The sequence below is a fragment of the Felis catus genome, chromosome A3, assembly GCF_018350175.1.
Source record: "Felis catus isolate Fca126 chromosome A3, F.catus_Fca126_mat1.0, whole genome shotgun sequence".
Taxonomy (NCBI): Eukaryota; Metazoa; Chordata; class Mammalia; order Carnivora; family Felidae; genus Felis; species Felis catus.
In genome coordinates this window covers 101720416-101741743 of record NC_058370.1, presented here as the reverse complement: position 1 = coordinate 101741743, position 21328 = coordinate 101720416, and the positions used below count along the sequence as shown (strand labels likewise).

General features: G+C 44.9%; 2 protein-coding genes and 1 pseudogene across 3 annotated transcripts in view; 1 reads left to right on the top strand and 2 right to left on the bottom strand.

The window, feature by feature from the left end:
* The window catches only part of RPIA (ribose 5-phosphate isomerase A), a 163554-nt gene extending 147595 nt beyond the window's left edge, over nucleotides 1-15959 (bottom strand). Inside the window, exons 1-3 of the mRNA XM_045054541.1 lie at nucleotides 15411-15959; nucleotides 12965-13118; nucleotides 12856-12881 (exon numbers count right to left, since the gene is read on the bottom strand). Coding sequence (XP_044910476.1) covers nucleotides 12856-12881; nucleotides 12965-13118; nucleotides 15411-15485 — 255 coding nt within the window. The 5' untranslated portion in view covers nucleotides 15486-15959. The remainder of the gene's footprint in view (nucleotides 1-12855; nucleotides 12882-12964; nucleotides 13119-15410) is intronic.
* On the bottom strand, nucleotides 5472-7822 carry LOC101099544 (annotated as a pseudogene).
* Nucleotides 15960-16423: 464 nt separating the features above from the next.
* EIF2AK3 (eukaryotic translation initiation factor 2 alpha kinase 3) overlaps nucleotides 16424-21328 on the top strand; it is a 69247-nt gene continuing 64342 nt past the window's right edge. The window contains exon 1 of one of the 2 annotated variants that reach the window (XM_045054540.1): nucleotides 16424-16894. In XM_045054540.1, the coding sequence (XP_044910475.1) occupies nucleotides 16587-16894 (308 nt within the window). In that variant the 5' untranslated portion in view covers nucleotides 16424-16586. The remainder of the gene's footprint in view (nucleotides 16895-21328) is intronic. The other variant, XM_019827552.3, reaches the window with a different exon arrangement.

The following is a 21328-nucleotide window of genomic DNA, read 5'->3' as shown; positions in this document are numbered from 1 at the left end:
TTCTTATTAGGGAATGGTGAGAACCCACCCCAATCTAAGTTCCCAGATGCCAGCCAAGGGCCATCCTTGCAAGCAGGCATTTTTAGGGTAGCAGGCTCGGGCCCGCTGTGTTAACTCTTTTCTCCACAGGTGCACACACTGCAACTGATTGATATCTCTTAAATCTCTTTTATTTTTTTAAGTTTATTTATTTTGAGAGAGAGAGAGAGAGAGAGAGAGAGAGAGCATGTGTGCATGCGCCAGCAGGGAAGGAGCAGAAAGAGAAGAGAGAGAAGGAAAGAGAGAATCCCAAGCAGACCCCACATGATGAGCACGGAGCCTCACGGGGAGTTTCAACGCAGGGCTCAAACTCACAAAAGGTGAGATCACAACCTGAGCCGAAATCAAGAGTTGGACACTCAACTGACTGAGCCACCCAGGTGCCCCTCTTAATCTCTTTTAATCTACAGGATCACCCCCATCTCTTTTTACCCCTTGTAATTTGTTTGTTGTTTCTCATAGTTCAGATTTTGCTTATTGCATCCCCGTGGAGTTAGTTGAAATATTCCTCTGTCCCTTGTCTTTCCCATGAACCGGTAGTTTATATCTATAGGCTTGATGCAATTTAGGATTGGTTTTTAACATTTCTTTGGTAGCAAGATGACTTCATAAGTAGTACCATATACTTTTAGCCGGTGGTATATCACATGTGGTTGTCTATCTATTGTGATGCCACTGCCTGGCTCTAGGGTCTACACCCATTAATTCATCAGAGGTCCAAAACGGCAGAATTCTAATTCTATCCTTACTTCTTCATTAGTAGAATACTTCTATAAAGAGAAGCCTCCCTCATCATGTTTGATTACTCAGTGGTATAGTTTGTACTGAAATGCTTGATTCACACCCTCCCCCCACCTTTTCCAGTTAAAAACAATTTTTTTAATGTTTATTTTTGAGAGAAAGAGAGAGAGAGAGAGAGCGGGGGAAGGGCAGAGAGAGAGGGAGACACAGAACCCAAAGCAGGCTCCAGGCTCTGAGCTGTCAGCACAGAGCCCGACGCGGGGCTCGGACCCAGGAACTGTGAGATCATGACCTGAGCCAAAGTAGGATGCTTAACTGACTGAGCCACCCAGACACCCTAAATTTTTTTTAATGTTTATTTGTTTTTGAGAGAGAGACAGAGCACAAGCAGGGGAGGAGAGGCAGAGAGAAAGGGAGACACAGAATCTGAAGCAGGCTCCAGGCTCGGAGCTGTCAGCACAGAGCCCGACGTGGAGCTCGAACTCATGAACCGTGAGATCATGACCTAAGCTGAAGTCAGATGCTCAACTGACTGAGCCACCCAGGTGCCCCCATTTGATGATTTATTCAACAGAATAAAAAGGCAACCCACAGAATGGGAGAAAATATGTGTAAATCATGTATCTGATAAGGGATCTGGATTAATATCCAGAATATACAGAGGCCTTCTAAGATTTAACAGCCAAAAAATTGAACAACCTGAATCAAAAACAAGGAAAGGACTTGAATAGATATTTTTCATAAAACGGTATATGAATGCCCATTAAGCACATCTTAAGACGCTTAAAATCACTATCGTTAGGGAAATGCAAACCAAAACTACAAGAGGACACCACCCCACACCCATTAGTATGACCGCTACCAAAAACCCAGAAAATAACAAGTGTTGACAAGGATGGGGAGAAATTAGAACCCTTATGCACTGTTAGTGGAAATGTAAATTGGTGCAGCCGTTATGGAAAACAGTGCGGAGGTTCCTCCAACACTTGAAATAGAATGACCATATGATCCACAATTCCACTTCTGGGTATATACACAAAAGAACTGAAAGCAGGGTCTCAAAGAGATATCTGTGCACCCATGTTCAGAGAAGCATTATTCACAATAGTTACAATGTGAAATGGATGAGCAAAATGTGTTATATACATACAATGGAGTATTATTCAGCCTTAAAGAGGAAGGGGATGCCAGGGTGCCTGGGTGGCTCAGTTAAGCGGCCAACTTCAGCTCAGGTCATGATCTCGCAGTCTGTGAGTTCGAGCCCCGTGTTGGACTCTGGGCTGACAGCTCGGAGCCTGGAGCCTGCTTCGGATTCTGTGTCTCCCTCTCTCTCTGCCCCTCCTCTGCTCACTGTCTCAAAAATAAATAAACATTTTTTTAAAAAAAATTTTTAAAAAGGAAGGGAATTCTGACACATGCTAACAACATGGATGAACCTTGACGATATCATGCTAGTTGAACTAAGCCAGACACAAAAGACAAGTACTGTATGATTCCACATCTATGAGGTACTTAAGTAGCCAAAATCATATAGACAGAAAGAGAATGATGATTTCCTGGGGCTGAGGTGAGGGGTGCGAGTTATTGTTCCATGGGTATAGAGTTTTAGTTTTACAGATGAAAAGAGTTTTGGAGATGGATGGTGGTGATGGTTGCCTAACACTATGAGTATATTTAAACCCCACTGAACTATAGCCTTAAAAATGGTTAAGATGTTAAATTTTATGTTCTGTGCATTTTACCACAATTTTTAAAATTGGAAAAGAAAATTACTTGGGAGTTCTTAACCAGTCTGAAGCCCAGGCTGCACCTCTGACCAATTAATTACATCAGATTTTTGCGGGTGGGATGCAGGCATTTGTGTTTTGTTTTGTTTTGTTTTTTAAAGCTCCCCTAATAATCCCCAGGCTGCCTGGGTGACTCAGTCGGTTAAGTGACCGACTCTTGATTTCGGCTCAACCCGTGATCTCACGGTTTCATGGATTAGAGCCCCACATCGGGCTCTGTGTGCTGACTGCGCAAATGGAACCTGCTTGGGATTCTCTCTCTCCCTCTCTGCCCCTCCCCCACTCATGTTCTGTCTCTCTCAAAATAAATAAACTTAAAAAAAAAAACCCTTTTCTAATAATCCAAGTGGTCAAAGCTGAATCCTTACACACTGCTGGAAAATAGATGTCACGTCTTCCTTCTCCAGCTCTTTAGAAACAACTGTGTGAAATGTTGTATGGGATCTCTGGTATGTTAAAAAAATTATGAAAGCTTGTATCATTTAAATATTTATTCCTCTTGTATCTTTTTTCCCACCCTTTCCCCCTTTTCTTCTTTCCCTTTTCCTCCCTTCCTTTCTTCCAAGTATACCTAATGGAATTTGTGTAAGTTCAGTGTTTGTATGATGCTCTGCCCCTCCAACAATTTGTTTTCCAAAGCAGAGATTTGTGCCTTCCCTGCCCTTCCTCCCTCCAATTTTTATCTTGTCTCAAGATCTAGTTCCAGCCCCTAACTCACCACCCTCTTCCCTTCCTTAACTTTCATTCCAGAGGTATGAACGTATGAATGAATCTAGTTCCCACCTAAATAACATGCCTGGGACTTGCCTTAATTTCTAGCATTCCTAAGATGGGTGTGTTCAAGTCCCTCTGGAATCCTCACTTTCTCATATTATTGCATACAGTTGGGTACTCAGGGCTTAGTAAGATATGCCAGCCGACTGAAGAGAAGAAGTCTTCTTTGGGTTCTTTGAGAATCGGTGTGGTAAGGTTAGTTGTTGACAGAGCTGGGTGTGAAAAGCAGGACACTTTAGGGGAGGTGGAAAGATGAAGGGCTCAGTGCACCAGGCTCCATGCAAGACCCTAGAGACCCAGTTATGAAAGGCACAGCACCTGCCCTAAGGAAATCACAGTCTAAAGGGGACCTAGGTAATTAAACAGGTGATTAAAATGCCTTAGAATAAGCTCTGTGCTAGAGGTGAGCTAGAGGTGGATTTTATGGAAACTAAAGGAACCAAAACTATCATGAGGAAATGAGGGAGGAGTCAGGAAGCCTTCCTGTAGGAGGCCTTACATTTTAACTTATTTTTAACTTAAAAAATGCACAGGTAACATAGATTCACTGTTGCAAATCAGAGTGAATTTAGAAAGAACACTTCAGATAAACATAAACACCTTTTTGAAGATGTTCTAACTTGTGCCGTGTTGGAGGGAGTTGTGAGACCGAATGTATGATCACCCCCTTGTGCACGGTGCTATCCCAGGAAGCCATGCTTGGTGACAAGTACCTGAAAATCCTGACCTAGTGCTATGCTGAAATCAGTGCTCTGCAAAGAAGCAGGTCCCTGGAGATGCAAGAGGGGGAAGACTGGATCCCAGTCATAGGAGGAGCTCCCCTCCGTTCTCTGATGGTTGGCAACAAAAGTTACCCAACCAATGAAAACACTGAGGGGTCTTGCTGTTTGGGGTGTGGCTTGCGCCCCATGTGACTTTTCATTGCACGGATCCCGGAAGCATCAAAGCCCCGTGTCAGGCTCCGCCCTAGGTGTGGAGCCTGCTTAAGATTCTCTCTCTCTCTTTCTCTCTCTCCCTCTGCCCCTCCCCCACTCATTCTCTCTCCCTCTCCCCCCCCCCCCAAAATAAATATAGTTTTAAAAAGTCTCCTTCCTGGTTGCACAGATCTGTCAAAAATTAGAAAATACTGAATTGTCCACTTAAAATAGGTGAATAGGTGAATGTGAATTATATCTCAATAAAGCTACTAAAAAAGGGAAAAGCCTCCCTCCTAATCTTTTACCCTTGTGCCTTGGCCACCCTGTTTGTTTTCCCAGAAACAAAAACTGTGACCAGTTTTCTTCTTCCAGAGATATAGAGATACAGAAATAGAGGCATAGAAATATATACATATATTTCTTTCCTTTTTTTTTTTTTTTTTTTTTAAGCAGGAAAAGATTGTACCTTCTCCCTCTTTTGAATACAAAACCCTTGAGAGACAGATAGAGTCCAGCTGCCAGGACAGTAGATGTACCTGCCGTGTGGCCATTGAAGGGAGGGGCAGGCAGGCACCAGAGCTGTAAGCTGGGTTACTAAGCAGGGTGAGCGGAGTTGAGGCTGTATTGATGTAAGGATGGAAGACAGAGGAAACCAGAGACTGCAAGGAAGCCTTTGCTTAGCTTGGAACCCAGGCTTCCTGGTCTTTTGCCACCATAAAAGGTGACCAACATATCCCAGTTTGCACAGGACTTTCTATTTTATTTTATTTCATTTTATTTTATTTTATTTTATTTTATTTTATTTTATTTTATTTCATTTCATTTCATTTCATTTTATTATTTTTAAAAAAATTGTAACGTTTATTTATTTTTAAGAGAGAGAGAGACAGACAGACAGACAGAACGTGAGCAGGAGAGGGGCAGAGAGAGAGGGAGACACAGAATCTGAAGCAGGCTCCAGGCTCTGAGCCATCAGCATGGAGCCCGATGTGGGGCTCAAACCCACGAACCATGAGATCATGACGTGAGCCGAAGTCAACGCTTAACTGACTGAGCCACCCAGGTGCCCCTTATTTTGTTATTATTTTTTTAAATGTTTGTTTGTTTTGAGAGAGAGAGGGAGAGAGAGAGGGAGGGAGGGAGGAGGCAAGTAGGGGAGGGGCAGAGAGAGAGGGTGAAAGAGAGAATCCCAAGCAGGCTCCACACTGTCAGCACAGAGCCCAATGCGGGGCTCGATCTCATGAATCGTGAGATCATGATCTGAGCCAAGATCAAGAGTCAGACGCTTAACCAACAAAGTCACCCAGGCACCCAGGACTTTCTATGTTAAAACAGGAAGTCCCAACTCCCAGAAAATCCCCCAGTCCCAGAATATTAAATCATCTTGCTAAGTTGATCCCCCTTCTTTTCTCCCCAGGAAATGGTGAGTTTTATTTTATCTTTTCTAGGTAGAGGCTTGATTTGTTCCTGAATGTCCCAGGGTGGAGAAAGGGTAGGAGGAAGCACAGAATGTAGAGGTCTATTCTGTGTAATCTTCTCCCTCATTCTTATCTCCACCATCAATAGAGACAGCAGCAACAGAGACAACAGAGACAGCAGAACTGAACTTGGAGGCCAGATTTTCTTCAAGTTTCTTTGGCTCAGGTGCAGATCGGGGAACTTGATCCATTTTGCCGTCTTTCCTATGTGACTCCTTCCAGTGGTCTTTCTTCCCTCATCTCCTGAACCACAGCTGGAGTTCCCACTTTGACCTTTCAGGACATTCACCTCATGTACTTCAAGTTCATCTTTCCATGGTGGTCTTTTCTCAGATGGTTGAGCAGGAACCCCCCCCCCCCCCCCCGTAGGGGATTGCTGCGGCGTCTGAGCTCTGAGATGGAGCAGGAGGGCTAGAACTTCACTGCACTCGAACATTCTGCTTCCAGAGGCTGTTCAGGTTTGGGAGGTTTCGAAGTTGGAGAGTGACAGTCTTCCTCTTGATTGTTTTCTAGAGACTTCTCATGCTCTGTTCTTTGCGCACGTCTGCCAAATGGGGCTAAGTTCCCGGTCCATGATGACTCACTTCCTGTCTTCAACCGTTCCCCTCTTGAGTTTCTTCACCTTGCCATCTTGGAATCTCTCCCAAGGCTGACATTCTAGCTTTGCTTCATCCAGCTGACATTCCTCTGTTCCTTCTCTCTCCTGCCCCTTCTGTAGCCACTCTTCCACTTCTCTAGCGCCTATGTCGACAGGCTTTGCCATCCCATAGGCTGTTCAAATGGACTGTGTGCTGCTGGCAGAGGAATTAGCCTCCTTGGAAGTACCCCACGGCCGTTGACTCAGATTGTTGGGGGGATCTGTGTGCCTAAAGGCATCATGCTTATAACCATCCTGAGAGCAATAATCTCTGGAGCCCCATGACCCATCATCTCCTCTGTCATATCTGTTCTCATAGCGGTCCCTTCTTCCTCAGTGGCTATCATCCCTATGGTGCCAACTACCAAATGCTCTTCTGTCCTGCCTATCCTGGAATCATAGCTTCCGTCATAGTCTCCGGTGCTTCTGTCGTCATAGTGATACAGTGATGCCAGCCCCTTATCAATCCATATCCTGGTGCGGGCCATGACGGTACCACATCCCAATGCCCATCACAATACTGGCCTGCATCATAACAGTCCTGACATTTGTCTCCAAAGCTATCATCACCTCTTCTAGGCAGATTGTCATCAAAGCTGTCTGTTGCAAGATGGGCCCTCCAGTGTGTATCTGTTTTGTCAGAATTCTGATTTCTGTCTCCACCCCAAAAATGGCCATTCCTGTTTTTAGCCTGCATTTGTTTGAGCAGCAACATCCCCTCAGATTCTCCTGTTACATAGAGACTCTTCATTTGAGGCTCAGGGCACTGAGCAAGGAATTCAAACTCAGGTTCTCAAACTTAGCATAACCCAAATCTCTGAACCTCTCTGGGTTGCTGGGTTCACATGGTAAAGGTACAGCAGCAGTGATATCGAATCCTCCAAAGAATTCCTTAATGGAGTCTTCTGTCACAGCACAGGGCAAGTTCCCTAGAAAAACAGTGCGGGTGGCAGTTTGGGAAGATGGGCCTGCTTGATATTGGGTTCCTGAGCAGCCCTTGGAGCAGTGGGCAGATAGAATGGTCAGTTGGAGGAATCCTATACATATGGTCATCATGACTGTGTCGAGTGGTTGAAATATCTCTTTCCAGGTTATCTGTCTCCTCAGCCCAGCCGACTGGTCTGGGGACATAGGTGCTTCGTCCACCAGTTCCCCATCTTCGGCCACAAAGTCTGTTAAGGAGACAGTCTTCCCCTTCTTACTCTTTTTTTGCTGGGGCTGTCACGTTGGGAGAGGGAGAGCGATTGGCCCGTTTATGATTATGAAATGCCCCCCTTTCTTTTTTAGTAATCTTTCGTGCCTTAAACTTGTCATTACCATAGACTGGGAGAAAACACTTGCAAAAGATATACCTAAGAAATGACTGTTATCCAAAATATACAGAGAACTCTTACACTCGACAAAGAGAAAAAGAATAACCCAATAAAAAAATAGGCAAAAGACCTGAACAAACACCTCGCTAAAGAAGATACACAGGGGCGCCTGGGTGGCTCGGGTGGCTGAGTATCCAACTTTGGCTCAGGTCATGATCTCACGGTTCATGGGTTGGAGCCTCGCATCGGCTCTCTGCTGTCAGTGTGGATCCTGCTTTCAGATCCTCTGTCCCCCTTCTCTCTGCACCTCCCACGCTTTTGCTCTCTCTCAAAAATAAATAAACATTAAAAAAAAAGAAGATATATAGATGGCAAAGTAAGCGTATAAAAACGTGCTCAAATTATGTGTCATTAGGGAAATGCAAATTAAAATGAGATACCATTATATACCTATTAGAACAGCTAAAATCCGAAACAATGAAAATACCAAATTCTGGCAAGGGTGAGTAAGCAGAACAACAGAAATTCTAAATCGTTGCTGGTGGGAATATAAGACGGTACAGCCACTTTGGACGACAGTTTGTTGGTTTCTTACAAAAGTAAACTCTTACCTTTTACCCAGTGGAGTTGAAAACTTATGCCCACACAAGAACTTGCACATGGATGTTAACAGCAGCTTTGTTAATGATTGCCAAAACCTACATGCAACCAAGATGTCCTTCGGTAGGTGAATGGATAAGTAAACCGTGGTCCATCCAGACAATGGAATATTATTCAGCGCGAAAAAAGAAACGAACTATTTATCGAACCGTGAAATGACACGGAGGAAACAACAGCATGTAGGATATTAATCATAATTATTTTCATAGCTGATAGATTTTTTTGTTCAAATGCTAACCACTGTGTACGAATAATTGTAGGAGCTCTGTATGTGTTCCTTCTCCAGAGATCATTTAACTTTCTCCTGGCAGAAAGAATAGGGGCAGGTCACCCCAATCCAATAAGGGTATATAGCATTTTGAGGCTACTTTTTTAAGGCAAGTTATTTCCACTTTATTTCCATCTGCAGACTGTCTAGAGTCTCTGCTGGAGGTGTTTTTCAGAGTTCCCACTTCTTGCTGGGCCTTGGCTTCTGTTTTTTTGACTCCCTAAGCCTGATGAGACCATTTCACTTGTCAGCCTATTATCTCCTTCTTTCTGCTCAGGCTTTTGATACCTTACCTGCATGGTGCATGGCTAAGGAACCAGCAAATGCCTTGGTGGGAAAAGGGGGTGGAATATTAACTCACTTTTCAATAATTCTCTTTTCTCTGAAACCTGAGCCCTTCCAATCCTGGCTCTCTTGTTAGCCCTGAACTCCACGTTGTGTTCTGCCTTGAGACTCCTAAAAGCTCCCTAAGATGCGCCTCTCTGCTTGGGTCTAGGTCCTGCACTTTTTGCTTATAATTTCAGCAAATGTCTCAGGGGGGAATGATGGAGAATGTCACTCTGATCTCATATTTTCTTTCTTTCCTATTCTTAGCCCTTTGAGTCCTAGATGCCTTGGTTGCTTTCTGATACCTTCAAAAGTGTTTTTTTTTTTTAAATCTAATTTACCATCATTCTCAGTGAGAGATGTGGTCTAAAACCAGCTCTTAGATCAGAGCTGGAAGCATTTGACCAAATACTGATAGCTAAGATACAGTTTTCAGTCTGGCCCACTCATAAAATTATATGTGGTATGAGGATTTGATTCTCCCATCATTTTTCTTTATTTGAACCATGCAGAACACTTGCTCTTAGAGGATACTATATTTTTTTGGGTTTTATTTGACAGGAATGAATCATAGATAGATAGATAGATAGATAGATAGATAGATAGATAGAGATAGATAGATAGAGATAGGTATATATGAAACTTACTTTTTCTCTGTTGCTTATAACAATTAAAATAGGATTACTTGGTGCCAATTCAATAAACACAAATGCGGGGTGCCTGGGTGGCTCAGGGGGTTAAGTGTCTGCCTCTTGAATTCAGCTCAGAGAGAATTCCAAACAGGCTCTGCACTGTCAGCATGGAGCCCAACGTGGGACTGGATCCCACGAACCATGAGATCATGACCTGAAGCCAAAGTCAAGAGTTCGACGCTTTACCGACTAAGCCACTCAGGCGCCCCTCCTTTTTCTCCTTAAGAGTTTAGCCTCTAAAAATCTGAGACTCACCTTTTTTTATTTTATTTTATTTTTTTAAAATTTTTTTTCAACGTTTATTTATTTTTGGGACAGAGAGAGACAGAGCATGAACGGGGGAGGGGCAGAGAGAGAGGGAGACACAGAATCGGAAACAGGCCCCAGGCTCTGAGCCATCAGCCCAGAGCCCGACGCGGGGCTCGAACTCCCGGACCGCGAGATCGTGACCTGGCTGAAGTCGGACGCTTAACCGACTGCGCCACCCAGGCGCCCCAGACTCACCTTTTTTTAGAGGAAAGGCATGTATAACTGGACACTGGACATATATACACACACACAGCCCATATACATTTGCATGTGTGGGTATATATGTAGGGATTTGTTTCTGCGTTTATGTGCATATGCCTGCAGATCCCACTTTTGGAAAGATCTCCAAGGGGACCAGAAACGATCGTTTATATCTGTCCAGGACTGGACTGAACTGTGTAAATTCAGGAACTGATAATTATCAGTTACTATCCCGCTGAAGCCTCAACGTATTTCTTTAGACTCAGTCACTCAGATAAGGGAACTCATGGCGGGTGTGGTAGAATAAAGCATGGTCACAAATCTTCTCTGCCTTGCGGTAGTAATACACATCTCCACTCTAGTGGTGGCCTCTTGGTATATGGCTATGCTGCTTCTCTGCCCTTTGACTTTGCACTTGGTAGTGTGGCATACTTTGGCTCCAGGGATGTTAGCAGACATACAAAAGCAGAGGTCTGAAATATACATGTGTGGTGTTCTTCTTTACTGCTAAGTAGCATTTCATCACAAGGCGGAACTGCAACTTATTTATCCATTCACTAGTTGATAGACATTTTCAGTGTATCCAGTTTGGGAAATTAATGAGGAACCCGGCTAAACATTCACATAAAGGTCTTTGTGTGAACAAATGTTTTCATTTCTTTTGGGTAAAAACCTAGGAATGGACTGTTAAGTCTTTTGGTGAGTGTATAGTGGCCAAAGTGTTTCCAAAATAGTTCACCATTTTTGCCTTCAGACCAGCCACGATGAGGGTTCCAGTTCCTCTACACCGGCACCAGCACTTGATACTTTTTTTCCAAATAGTATTTTTCCTAATAGATACGGAGTGATATCTACATTGTGTGTATTGCTTTGAAGCAATTGTTCATGCTAGATTCAGGCACAGATCTAATTGATGACTCTCATGCACAGCACTTGTGGTAGATTGGATATTTGCTCTCTGAAATCTTGTACCCATGCCCTTTGTCAGTGACTTTGCAGTTTCTCTCACAAGAGGCATATTTTCCTGCCTCATTGATACTGGGCCTGGCCATATGCTTGCCTTAGCCAATGGAATGTGAGTGGAAGTGCCAGCACTGCAGTCCTATTTTTTGTTTTTGAAAGAGAGGTGCAGAGAGGGGGGGAGGGGGAGAATGCAAGCAGGGGAGAAGGGCAGAGGGAGAGAGAGAGAGAGAGAGAATCCCATGCAGGCTCCATGCTCAGTGTGGAGCCTAATAATGTAGGACTCGATCCCATGACCCTGGGATTATAACCTGACCTGAAATCAAGAGTTGATTACTCAACCAACTAAGCCACCCATGTGCCCAACAGTACTGCAGTTCTGACTCCAGTTTTTTTTTTTTTAAGTTCACTGATTTATTTTGAGAGAGAGAAAGCATGAGTGGGGTTGGGGCAGAGAGAGAGAGAGAGAGAGATAGAAAGAGAATTCTGACACAGCACAGAGCTTGAGGTGGGTCTCGAACCCACAAACCCTGAGATCATGACCGGAGCCAAAATCAAGCATTGGACACTCAACGAACTGAGCCACCAAAGCGCCCCCTGACTCCAGTTTTAAGAGGCCCTGTAATGTCCACTCATCTTTCTTGTGTTTCTGCCATGGCCAGAAGAAAAACGTGTTCTGGCTCGATCAAATCCCCAGGTGAAGGGCATGAGTTCCATATGAGTATAAATGTTTCACAAGCACAAAATCAAAAGACGCTCAAAATCATTAGCCATCAGGGAAATGCAAACCAAAAACACAATGAAATATCACAGCATACTCACAAGAAAAGCAAAAATTAAAAGACTGACAACATCAAGTGTTGTTAAGGATATGGAACAACTTGGGAGTCTCGTATGCCACCGGTAGGAGTATAAAGTGAAACCACGGTGGAATAAGTTTGGTTTATTGGACATTTACATATCTTCTTTGCTTTTAAGTTTATTTATTTATTTTGAGAGAGAGTGAGAGCGGGAGAGGAGCAGAGAGAAGGGGGGGGAGAGAATCCCAAGCAGACTCCGCATTGTCAGCACAGAGCCCGATGCTGGGCTAGATCTCACGAATCGTGAGCAGAAACCAAGAGTCGGTCGCTTAACCAACTGAGCCACCCAGGCAGCCCTGGACATTGACACATCTTCCCTAGTGAAATTGCTAGTCAAAGCATTTGCAAAGAGAAGAATTTATATGGGTAGGCACCCAACAGAGTTTGCCACACAGTGAACTATACAGTGCTATATCAGTTGACTATTGCCATAATAATGCTGTGTAAGAAACCATCCCAAAATGCAATGGCTTAAAACAAAAATTTATACTCTCACATCCTTCACTCGGGGATTGATTGATCTAGCCAGAGCACGAATACTGTTTGGCAGATTCTTATCAACTTCACATACATCAACGACATGAGCCAATATTCCATTTCTAGGCATTTACTAAAGAGAAATAAAAACTACACCTATGTACACAGAGACATGCATGTTCATAGCAGTTTTATTTTCAGTAGCCCCAAATTGGAAATCTCCCAATGTTACAATATGCAATGGAATACTACTCAGCAATAAAAATGAATACAATGTTGCTACATGCAAGAACATGCCTGACTTTTAAAACATCATGTTGAGTGAAAGAAGCCAGACACAAAAAGAGTATATACTGTACAATTACATTAAAAATTGTAGAAAGTCTACGGTGACAGAAGACAGATCATTGATTACCTGCAGCCTGGGGTGGAAGAAGGACCCTGTGAGGAGACACGAGGAAGTTCTCAGGCAAGGTGGGAATGTTCGGTTATCTTGACTGGCGCATACACCTGTTGAAACTTACCCAAGCAGGCACTTTCCATAAGTACACATATTATACTTTGATGAAGTGGGTTACCAATTCTCTCCTTCATCCTCACTAGCAGAACCCCAGTTTTGTTCAGAATGCCAGTAGGATTCCTTTGTGGCTCCAGATGACGATTTGACATGGTCCTGGCCTGGGGAAGGTAAGCAGAAGTCCCTCAGTGGGGCTTTTAGGAAAGCTCTGGACAGAGGGCAAATTCAGGCAGCACCAGATACAGGCTTCTCTGCTAACAGACTGAGCCTCAGATTCTAAATCGCTGGCCTGCCTTGCTCACCTTCTGGACCATGCTCAGTTTTAGAATGTCAATTCTAAACTGGGCAACCCCAGGCTACGATACTTAAGCCCACCAGCTTCCTTTTGTGGCTCAGACTTATTGATCAGCTATCCTTCCTGGTCCCAAATATTCTTACACTTCCCTGAGGAACTCACCCTTATAGGCCAAGGTTCCCAGGCAGCTACCATGACTCTCCATGCTCTCCCCCAACTGGCAGCTATTCTCTTCCCTCCTTCAAGTGATTTTCCTCGTCAGCTGACCATGACTCATGATCATGACTCTTCTTTTTCCAAAATGGAAATATTTTCATGGTTTTTTTTTTTTTTTCTGAGTATAAAGCTTGACCCTCCTTCCTGGCATTTTCCACCACTGTGCTCTTCTGTCTGTGCCTTTTCATTTGGCATTTATCTTGTTTTCATCATATAAATATATGTGTGATTATTAAAATAGTGGCTGTCCCCCTAACCAGATAAATGTTAAGCTTCAGAAGGGCAGGGACCATGCCTATTTTGCTCACACCCTTACTCCCATGGCACTCCCTGAATAGTAATGAAGAAGTGAAGGAACAAAACTTCCACATCAATTGCAGGTGGCAAGCAGACTCCTAACTCATTAGCTTGGATCACTGTTCATGCCATGATCATTTTTTGAAAAAGTTAAAAAACCATGAAGATAAGGCTCACTAACATATATACACTAGCTAATTTCAAATGGGCCATTACAAGTAGTCAACGATCATTTTTCATCTCAAGTTAATTTTTTCACACCTTCCTCACTTTGGCAAGAGATTTTATTTCCTGTTTTGTTGAGTAAACCATGGTCAGCTAGTTTGAACTCTCTCATCTATTTTCTTTTTCAAAGTAAGTTATTCTTTAGGGGTATTTCTTCACCTTTCACCATGGAAGGCATACCTTTGCTTCCCCTGATACTCTGGGATTTCCTTAATGACTCCCTTCTATCTACAGCAACTACAATCTCTTCCTGTCCATTTGTCTCTTTCCCTTCTATTGAATGAATTCATTCATTCATTCAATAAATATTTTTTAAACATTTACTAAACACCTTGCATTGTTTTAGGCTCTATTTAGGAATATATCAAAGAGCAAATCCTCATTAGAACTTACAGAGAAGTGGAAGGAGACAGATGATAAGCAAAACAGATATATCAGTGATAGTCCTGGGGTGCCTGGGTGGCTCAGTCAGTTAAGTGTCCAACTCTTTGTTCCCACTCAGGTCATGATCTCTCAGTTTCATGAGTTCGAGCCCCACATCGGGCTCTGTGCTGATGGCGTGAAGCCTGCTTGGGATTCTCTCTCTCCCTCTCTCTCTCTGCCCTTCAACCACCCATGCTGTCTCTGTCTCTCTCAAAAATAAATAAACTTAAAAAAAGATGACAGTACTTAAGGTCTAAGGAGAGAAATAAATCAGGGGAGGAGTTTAGGAAGTGACCTGTGGGAGGGGTTTCAATATTTAAAAGGGTGGTCCAGAGAGGCTTCACTGGGAAGGTAACAGAGCCTTGAAAGAAGGGAAGGAACAAGTCTTTTGAGCATCCGAGTGTTAGGGGCTGAAGTGTGTACCTTCCCCCATTTCCAAATTCCTATGATGCCCTTGCCCCCAGTACCTCTGAACGTAACTGTATTTGGAGATACGGCCTTTAATGAGGTGATTCAGATAAAATGAGGCCTAATGAGGGTCATAACCTGGCCTGTGGGGCAGGAAACCCAGTGAAAAGTGTTTTACACAGGAAACACTGAGTTACTGGGTTAAATACAGATGATGAGATGAAGACAGAGTTGCCCTTTTAAGTTAGCAATGATGGCTTGAGTGAGAGCAGTTTTGGTGGACTGGAGCTTGAAAGCCTGACTGTAGTGTGTTTGGGAGGAAGAGAAGAATTGAAGACAAGATGTTTAGAACGCTGGAGAGTTCTGTATTGAAGAGCAAGGAAGTGTGGCAGGAGGTGGAAGAGGAAGCGGGGCTTTTTGTTTGTTTTGCTTTAGGACGGAAGAAATTAGAGAATGTTTGTATGCCAATATTTTTCAAAAAAACTTCAGAGTTTTGATGAGGCAATAGCCTCCCAGCTACAGCCTCCCAGCTACCTTCCTCATCTTTGATGTTATTCTTTTGAATACACTGCTGATGGACGCATCTTACCGTTTCAATCTGCTCAAACATTTTCAGGGTCTCTTTAACTGCCGTATGAAAAGGTCCATCGCCTGAGATGAACATTCAAATTTTCTCCAGTTTGACCTTTTGCAGTCTTATCTTTCTTCGTCAGAGCCCTATAAACGAGGTACAAAGCAGGCCAGACCAGGGTCAGAAGGCTTGGGTTAAAGTCATCGTTTCGCAAGTAGTAGGTGTGTGACTTTAGACAAATTAGTCGCCGCATAGGGCCTGGACTCCTTCTCCTTTATAACAAGGAAGGGGGCGTGTCAGGGAGACTGGATCCTCTATAGGCCGGCATCTCTAGCAGGCAGTAATTCTCAGCACCATCACGACCACAAGCAGGATACTCTGCTGAGCCCGTCCTGCCCCTTCCACTTCTGGGGACCACACGTCTTGCACCGCCACTCATTTTCCCTACTTCGCTTTTGCTTTTCCAAACAGACCAGGCTTTAGAAGAGCCACAGTGGCAGCTCCTTTAAGGTCGGCCGCCTCCCGGCCACCAGGGACTCGCTTCCCACTCTTCCTTTCACTTGGGACCATCCTCTCCACAGTCAGAATCCGCCACGTATTAAGTGCCGCTTCCAACCAATCAAGAAGAAGTTATCTCAGACCTTTGAGGAGCATCCACTTCTACCAATGATCTTCAAGTCTGCTCTAGCGCCTCATTTTGAGGGGCAAGGCCAACCACAGCGATGGCCAATCTGCTCCGGGGAAATGTATTCCGGGTACCGAGGGGCCTACCAATCAGGTAAGAAGATTGCGGGAAGGGCCGTTTCTCATTGGTAACCGCGTCCGGGAGGGGGCCGGGCGCCGGAAGACGGCAATACGATTTGATTGGTAGGCGTGATGTTGACATCCGGGAAAAGCCCACCTTCTCCAACAGGACAAACCTAGGTCTCCAGAGTGGCGGTGGCCGCAGCCAATCAGAGAAGAGACGCGCCGAAAGTTTGTTCAATGGGCGATGACTGAGGGAGGTTGTCACTCGGGTGGCGGTGGCGGAGGCCGGGCTAAGACGTGGCCGGGCCAGCTCCACTCGGCAGCCCAGAGGGTCGGGGAGGCGGCGGGGTCCCTAGCGCGTCCTGGTCCTGGTCAGGGGCTTTTAGCACCGGGAGAAGCAGGCGCCGGCGGCTGCACCTCCATGTCCCCGCGCGGGGTGGGACGCTGATGGAGCGCGCCACCCGCCCGGGGCCGCTCGTGCGGGCGCTGCTGCTGCTGCAGCTGCTGCTGGGGCTCGCGGCTGGCACGGTGGCCGCAGGGCGCGCCCCCGACCTCCCCGCGCCGAAGGTGGAGGCGGCGTTCGGCCTGGGCGCCGCGGCCGCTCCCACTTCAGCAGCGCGGGTGCCGGCTGCGGGGGCCGTGGCTGCGGCCGAGGTGACGGTGGAGGACGCCGAAGCAGTGCCGGCGGCCGCGGTCGAGCAGGAGCCGCGGGAGCCGGAGCCCGACGACGAGGCCGAGCTACAGCCGCGAGGCAGGTGAGCGGCGCGGGCTGAGAGCCCTGGCCCGCGACCCGGGAGTCCACTTGTTTACGCATGCGCTTCGCGGAGGCTGTGGGGTCCGTGGTTCCCCCCTCGGCAGTGGCCTCTAGCACCGGGAGACGTGCGGTGACCCGGGGGGGAGGGGTGAGCGCGGAGCCACGTTCCCATCCCCCCGGCCAGCGACTGGCCTCTACCCCGTCCTCGCTTACGGGCAAATAAATGCAGCATCCTCGAAGGTGTCTGGGGGATGCTCAGGGAATGGAGCGCAAAGGTGGGAAAGTAACAGCACTCTCCCTCTTTCATTGTTTTCGAACTTGATTCATGTTGCAGGGACTCCCTCCCCTTTTTTGTCTTCTGTGGATCACCCCAGTATCCCTGCTGGGGTGATAGCTGTTCGGGGAAAGGACGTTACAAAGAGGTTGCTGTAATTCCCTTTAAACACACCCCTGTAGTGGCTGGCCCCTGGACCAGGGGGTGAGGTTAATGTTGCTCTAATTGAGATCTGCAGAACATCTGCATCAGATCACCTGGGATGCTGCTTAACTGTACAGATTTTTAGGCCCCACCCCAGTTGTACCAAATTAGACTTTCTTGGGCTAAGAACCTGGAATCTGCAGGTTTCACAAGCACTCCAGGCAACTCTTGCAGGCACCAAAGTTTAAGAGCTGTGGGTAGGTCTTGAATTTTGGCAGTTCTTTGATATTTAGAGGGTTTAAGAGATGTAAACATTTAAGATACGGTTGTCTTGGTTGATTTGCTTAGCCTCCTTAAAAATGTTACATTAGGCTACATCTTTTTAAACACTTTTCAAAGACTGGACACAAATGTAAGACATTTTAATAGTAACGTATTTTGCAGGCAGCTAATGTCAGCACAAGTGGGGGAAAAAGTGATGTCCCCTCTAACAAACCGAGTGATAGAAGGAGCATTAGGTAAATTAAACCAGAGAGGGCGAGGAACTGTATTAGAAAGTATTGTAAGCTTGTAATATAGCAATTACTAGATCCTAACAAGTTAGATTTCATTTTCAGTTAAATATCAGAACCTCAATCTATACGCCTGGGATAGTACCACAATTTTCTGGGCACTATTGGAACATTTGTATGTAGATTTTTTTCCTTTTAAATAGCAAACATTTGACAAAATTTTCATAGATTTTGCTAATTAACTATTTCCTGGAAGAGTGTTTTTGTTTTCCTTAAACTTCTGAGGCATCTGGTCAAAGTAAGTTACATGAAGTAAAGTAGATGTTTCATTTTTCTTAGGTACAGGTCCACTGCAGCAGGTGCTTACTGGCACTGACAGCCCCCAGGATGCCCTGGGGTTAACAGAGGTCAGAGGCAGATAGTCCTTGTCGTCCAGGAAGTGCGTGTCGTCTAGCAGTGAGGATTAGATGAGGAGACCCGTAATGACATTACAGAACAGAAGGAGTGCCCCGAGTGTCCCACGGTTTTTGTGATGTTCAGTGGGTGGAGTTTTGGGGGTGAAGTAGGTAAAAAGCTCAGAAAAGGCCATGGCAGAGTGAATTGGTTTGTGAAATGTGAGTAGGATCATGGTGAACAAACACTGGACTTGAGGAAACAGGAAGAGGCACAGAAGCTGGAAAGGATGTTTAGGGAACATCTTTGTCTGTATATCTGTGTGTGTGTGTGTGTGTGTGTGTGTGTGTGTGTGTGTGTGTGTCCTGTGTGTATGAGGGAGATACAGACATGCACATATGATGTGTGCTGGGTGGAGAGTTGTGGAAGATGAGGCTAGAACAATAGGTTGGGACCAGATTGTGTATGTAGAGTCTAACACTAGTAACGTCGTCATGCCCTGGGAGCATGCTAGAAATACGAATCAGGCACCATCCGGATCCACTGAAGGAGGATCTGGGTTTTGGCATGATCGGCATATGGTTCCCATGCACATTACAGTTGGAGAAGTGTGTAGAGTATCTTGAATGCCAGGTCCGTTTAAGTTTGTTGTTAAGTGGATATAGAACAGAGGGGAGAGATTTGAGAGATTTGAGACAGAATCTTGGTTCCTGGCAAATGAATTGATTTCCTCCTCCCTGGGCACCCCTGTCCACAGACTGAGTTGAGACGGGGTGGTCAGAAGATGGGGGTACACGTGGGGAAGTGGGGAAATTGAGGAGAGCAGGGAAGAAAAGGTAAGGGGCATGGTGTTGGGGCATGGTGACTTGGAGGTACAGGCAGGCCACCCAGAAGGAGTAATTTGGGAAGCAGCTAAAAATGATGGCCTGTAGTTGGAGAGAAATCAGAGTACAGAGTTGAAGCTGTAAGAAAGAGGAGGCTCGTGATAGACCTCAAGACATGCCTTACATCTGGGGCACCTGAGTGGCTCAGTTGGTTATGGGTCCAACCTCGGCTCAGGTCATGATCTCACAGTTTGTGAGTTCAAGCCCCACGTCGGGCCCTATGTTGACAGCTCAGAGTCTGGAGCCTGCTTCGGAATCTGTGTCTCCCTCTTTCTCTCTGCCCCTCCTTCTGCTTGCTCGCTCTCTCTCTCTCTCTCTCTCTCTCTCGCTCAAATAAATAAACATTGAAAAAAAAAAAAAAGAAATGCCTTATATTTTAGAGAAGATGAGCCAGCAGAGGAGACAAATCCCACGCGTTGGGTTGGAGGTGTAGGGTGAGGACTGAGAAGAATGAGGGATTTGGTGGTAAGCACACGTAAAGATTTTAAGTCAAGCAACAGAGTGCTCAGATTGCAAGATGGTAGGGATTCATCTATGGTGTTCAGCCCCACTCCCTCCTTCCTGCACTGCTCAGCTTGACCGCAGGCAAGTTCTAGGAGTGGTTATCCGTTCAGAGGAGGGAATCTGTAGAGACAGGTTGGAGGAGAAAGGAATAGAGGAGGAGATGGAAGTCGTTGGAGAGGATCTACTTGGCAAACAGGAGGACCGCTTCTTTCTCAGACACAAGGAGAGTGAAAATAGAGGAGTTTTGCCTGGCAGAGAGTAAGTGATCTTGGGCAAACAGAATCTTCTAGGAAGAGATAGGCCCGTGGTTAGGGGTCTTCCTGGTAGCTTGAGATAGTGTGGAAAGTTGGAGAAGCCTTGGAGAAGTAAATTGATAGAGTCAACAAAAGAGACATATGCCAGGTTTATAAAACTTCTTCCTAAGTGCTCTTTAAAAAAGTGAAAAACCAGACAATATCGGCGTTGCATAATAATAGACCAATATCCTGTTTATTTAAAGGAGGAGGAACAGATTTGAATTAACCAAGCGTTTATTACAAACAGCTGTGAAGAAGAAGTATGGTACTTGCAAAACTGTTTTAAAAAGAGGGAGGTGGGGAATTAAGGTTGTTATTTTTGCTTGTTGTCTTTTGATGCCCAAGAAGCAATATGAGACCCACAGGTTCATTTTTTTTCTCTTGGTGGAGTTTTCATTGGTTTTATCCAAACTGCTTACTCTACATCTCAAGAGCATGTAGATGAGTAAATAAACTTTTTTTTTCTTTAAAAAGTAGCCAAAACATTTTTAATGTTTTATTTATTTTTTGATAGAGCCTAAGCAGGGGAGGGGCAGGGAGAGAGGGGGACAGAGGATCCAAAGCGAGCTCTAAACTGACAGGCTGACAGCAGTGAGCCCAATGGGGGGCTCAAACTCACAAACTGCAAGGTCATGACCTGAGCCGAAGTCCCGAAGTCAGATGCTCAACCCACTGAGCCACCCAGGCGCCCTGAGGATACTCTTCTTTATTTGAACTCAGAAGCCTTTACACACTGAGGCATTTTGCAGAAAGGGCCTGGGTTTTCATCAGCTGCTGTGAGCTGTGACTCCAGCATGCTTCTTCTTTTCCTAAATACTGCCTGGGAACTTCATTTGTTTTTTTCCCCCTTTTTGTAAGAGAGGAGCTGCAGCTGGACATTTTTACTACAAAATATGATAAAATACAAAGAGGAGAACTTGTAGGTTACAGAACTAAATGTAAGGGGGGGGGAGTTAATTTTATTTTTTTATATTTCACCCTTTTCCATTTGTAAATGGCCATTTTGATTAAAAATGGCTCCTAGAACAAAGCAGAAAGAGTGTGTCCAAAAATGTTCTAATCTCATAGAGAAAGGATATCCGGTACTCATGTTGTCTATAACATTGAAAACTTAAATGGTATTCTTGAAGGTTTAGCTGATGTGGCAAAGCTATGAAGTATAGCAGGTGATTTTTGACATCGTTTGTTTTGATTTGGGGCAGGGCTAGTCCTGTGGTATGTTTAAGTAAAGGAGGTTTGATTTGAAGATTTACTTAGTAGGTGAGGACTAAGAAGTACAGTCTAATTAGTACTAGTTTGTGTTTGGACAAGAACCTATGCTTTCTTGAATAAGAGCATATGTTTAGGTGAAGATTCCTGGCTACATTAAAGCAGATTTAACCAAATTGCATTTTTATTTATTTATTAATTTTTTTTTAATGTTTATTT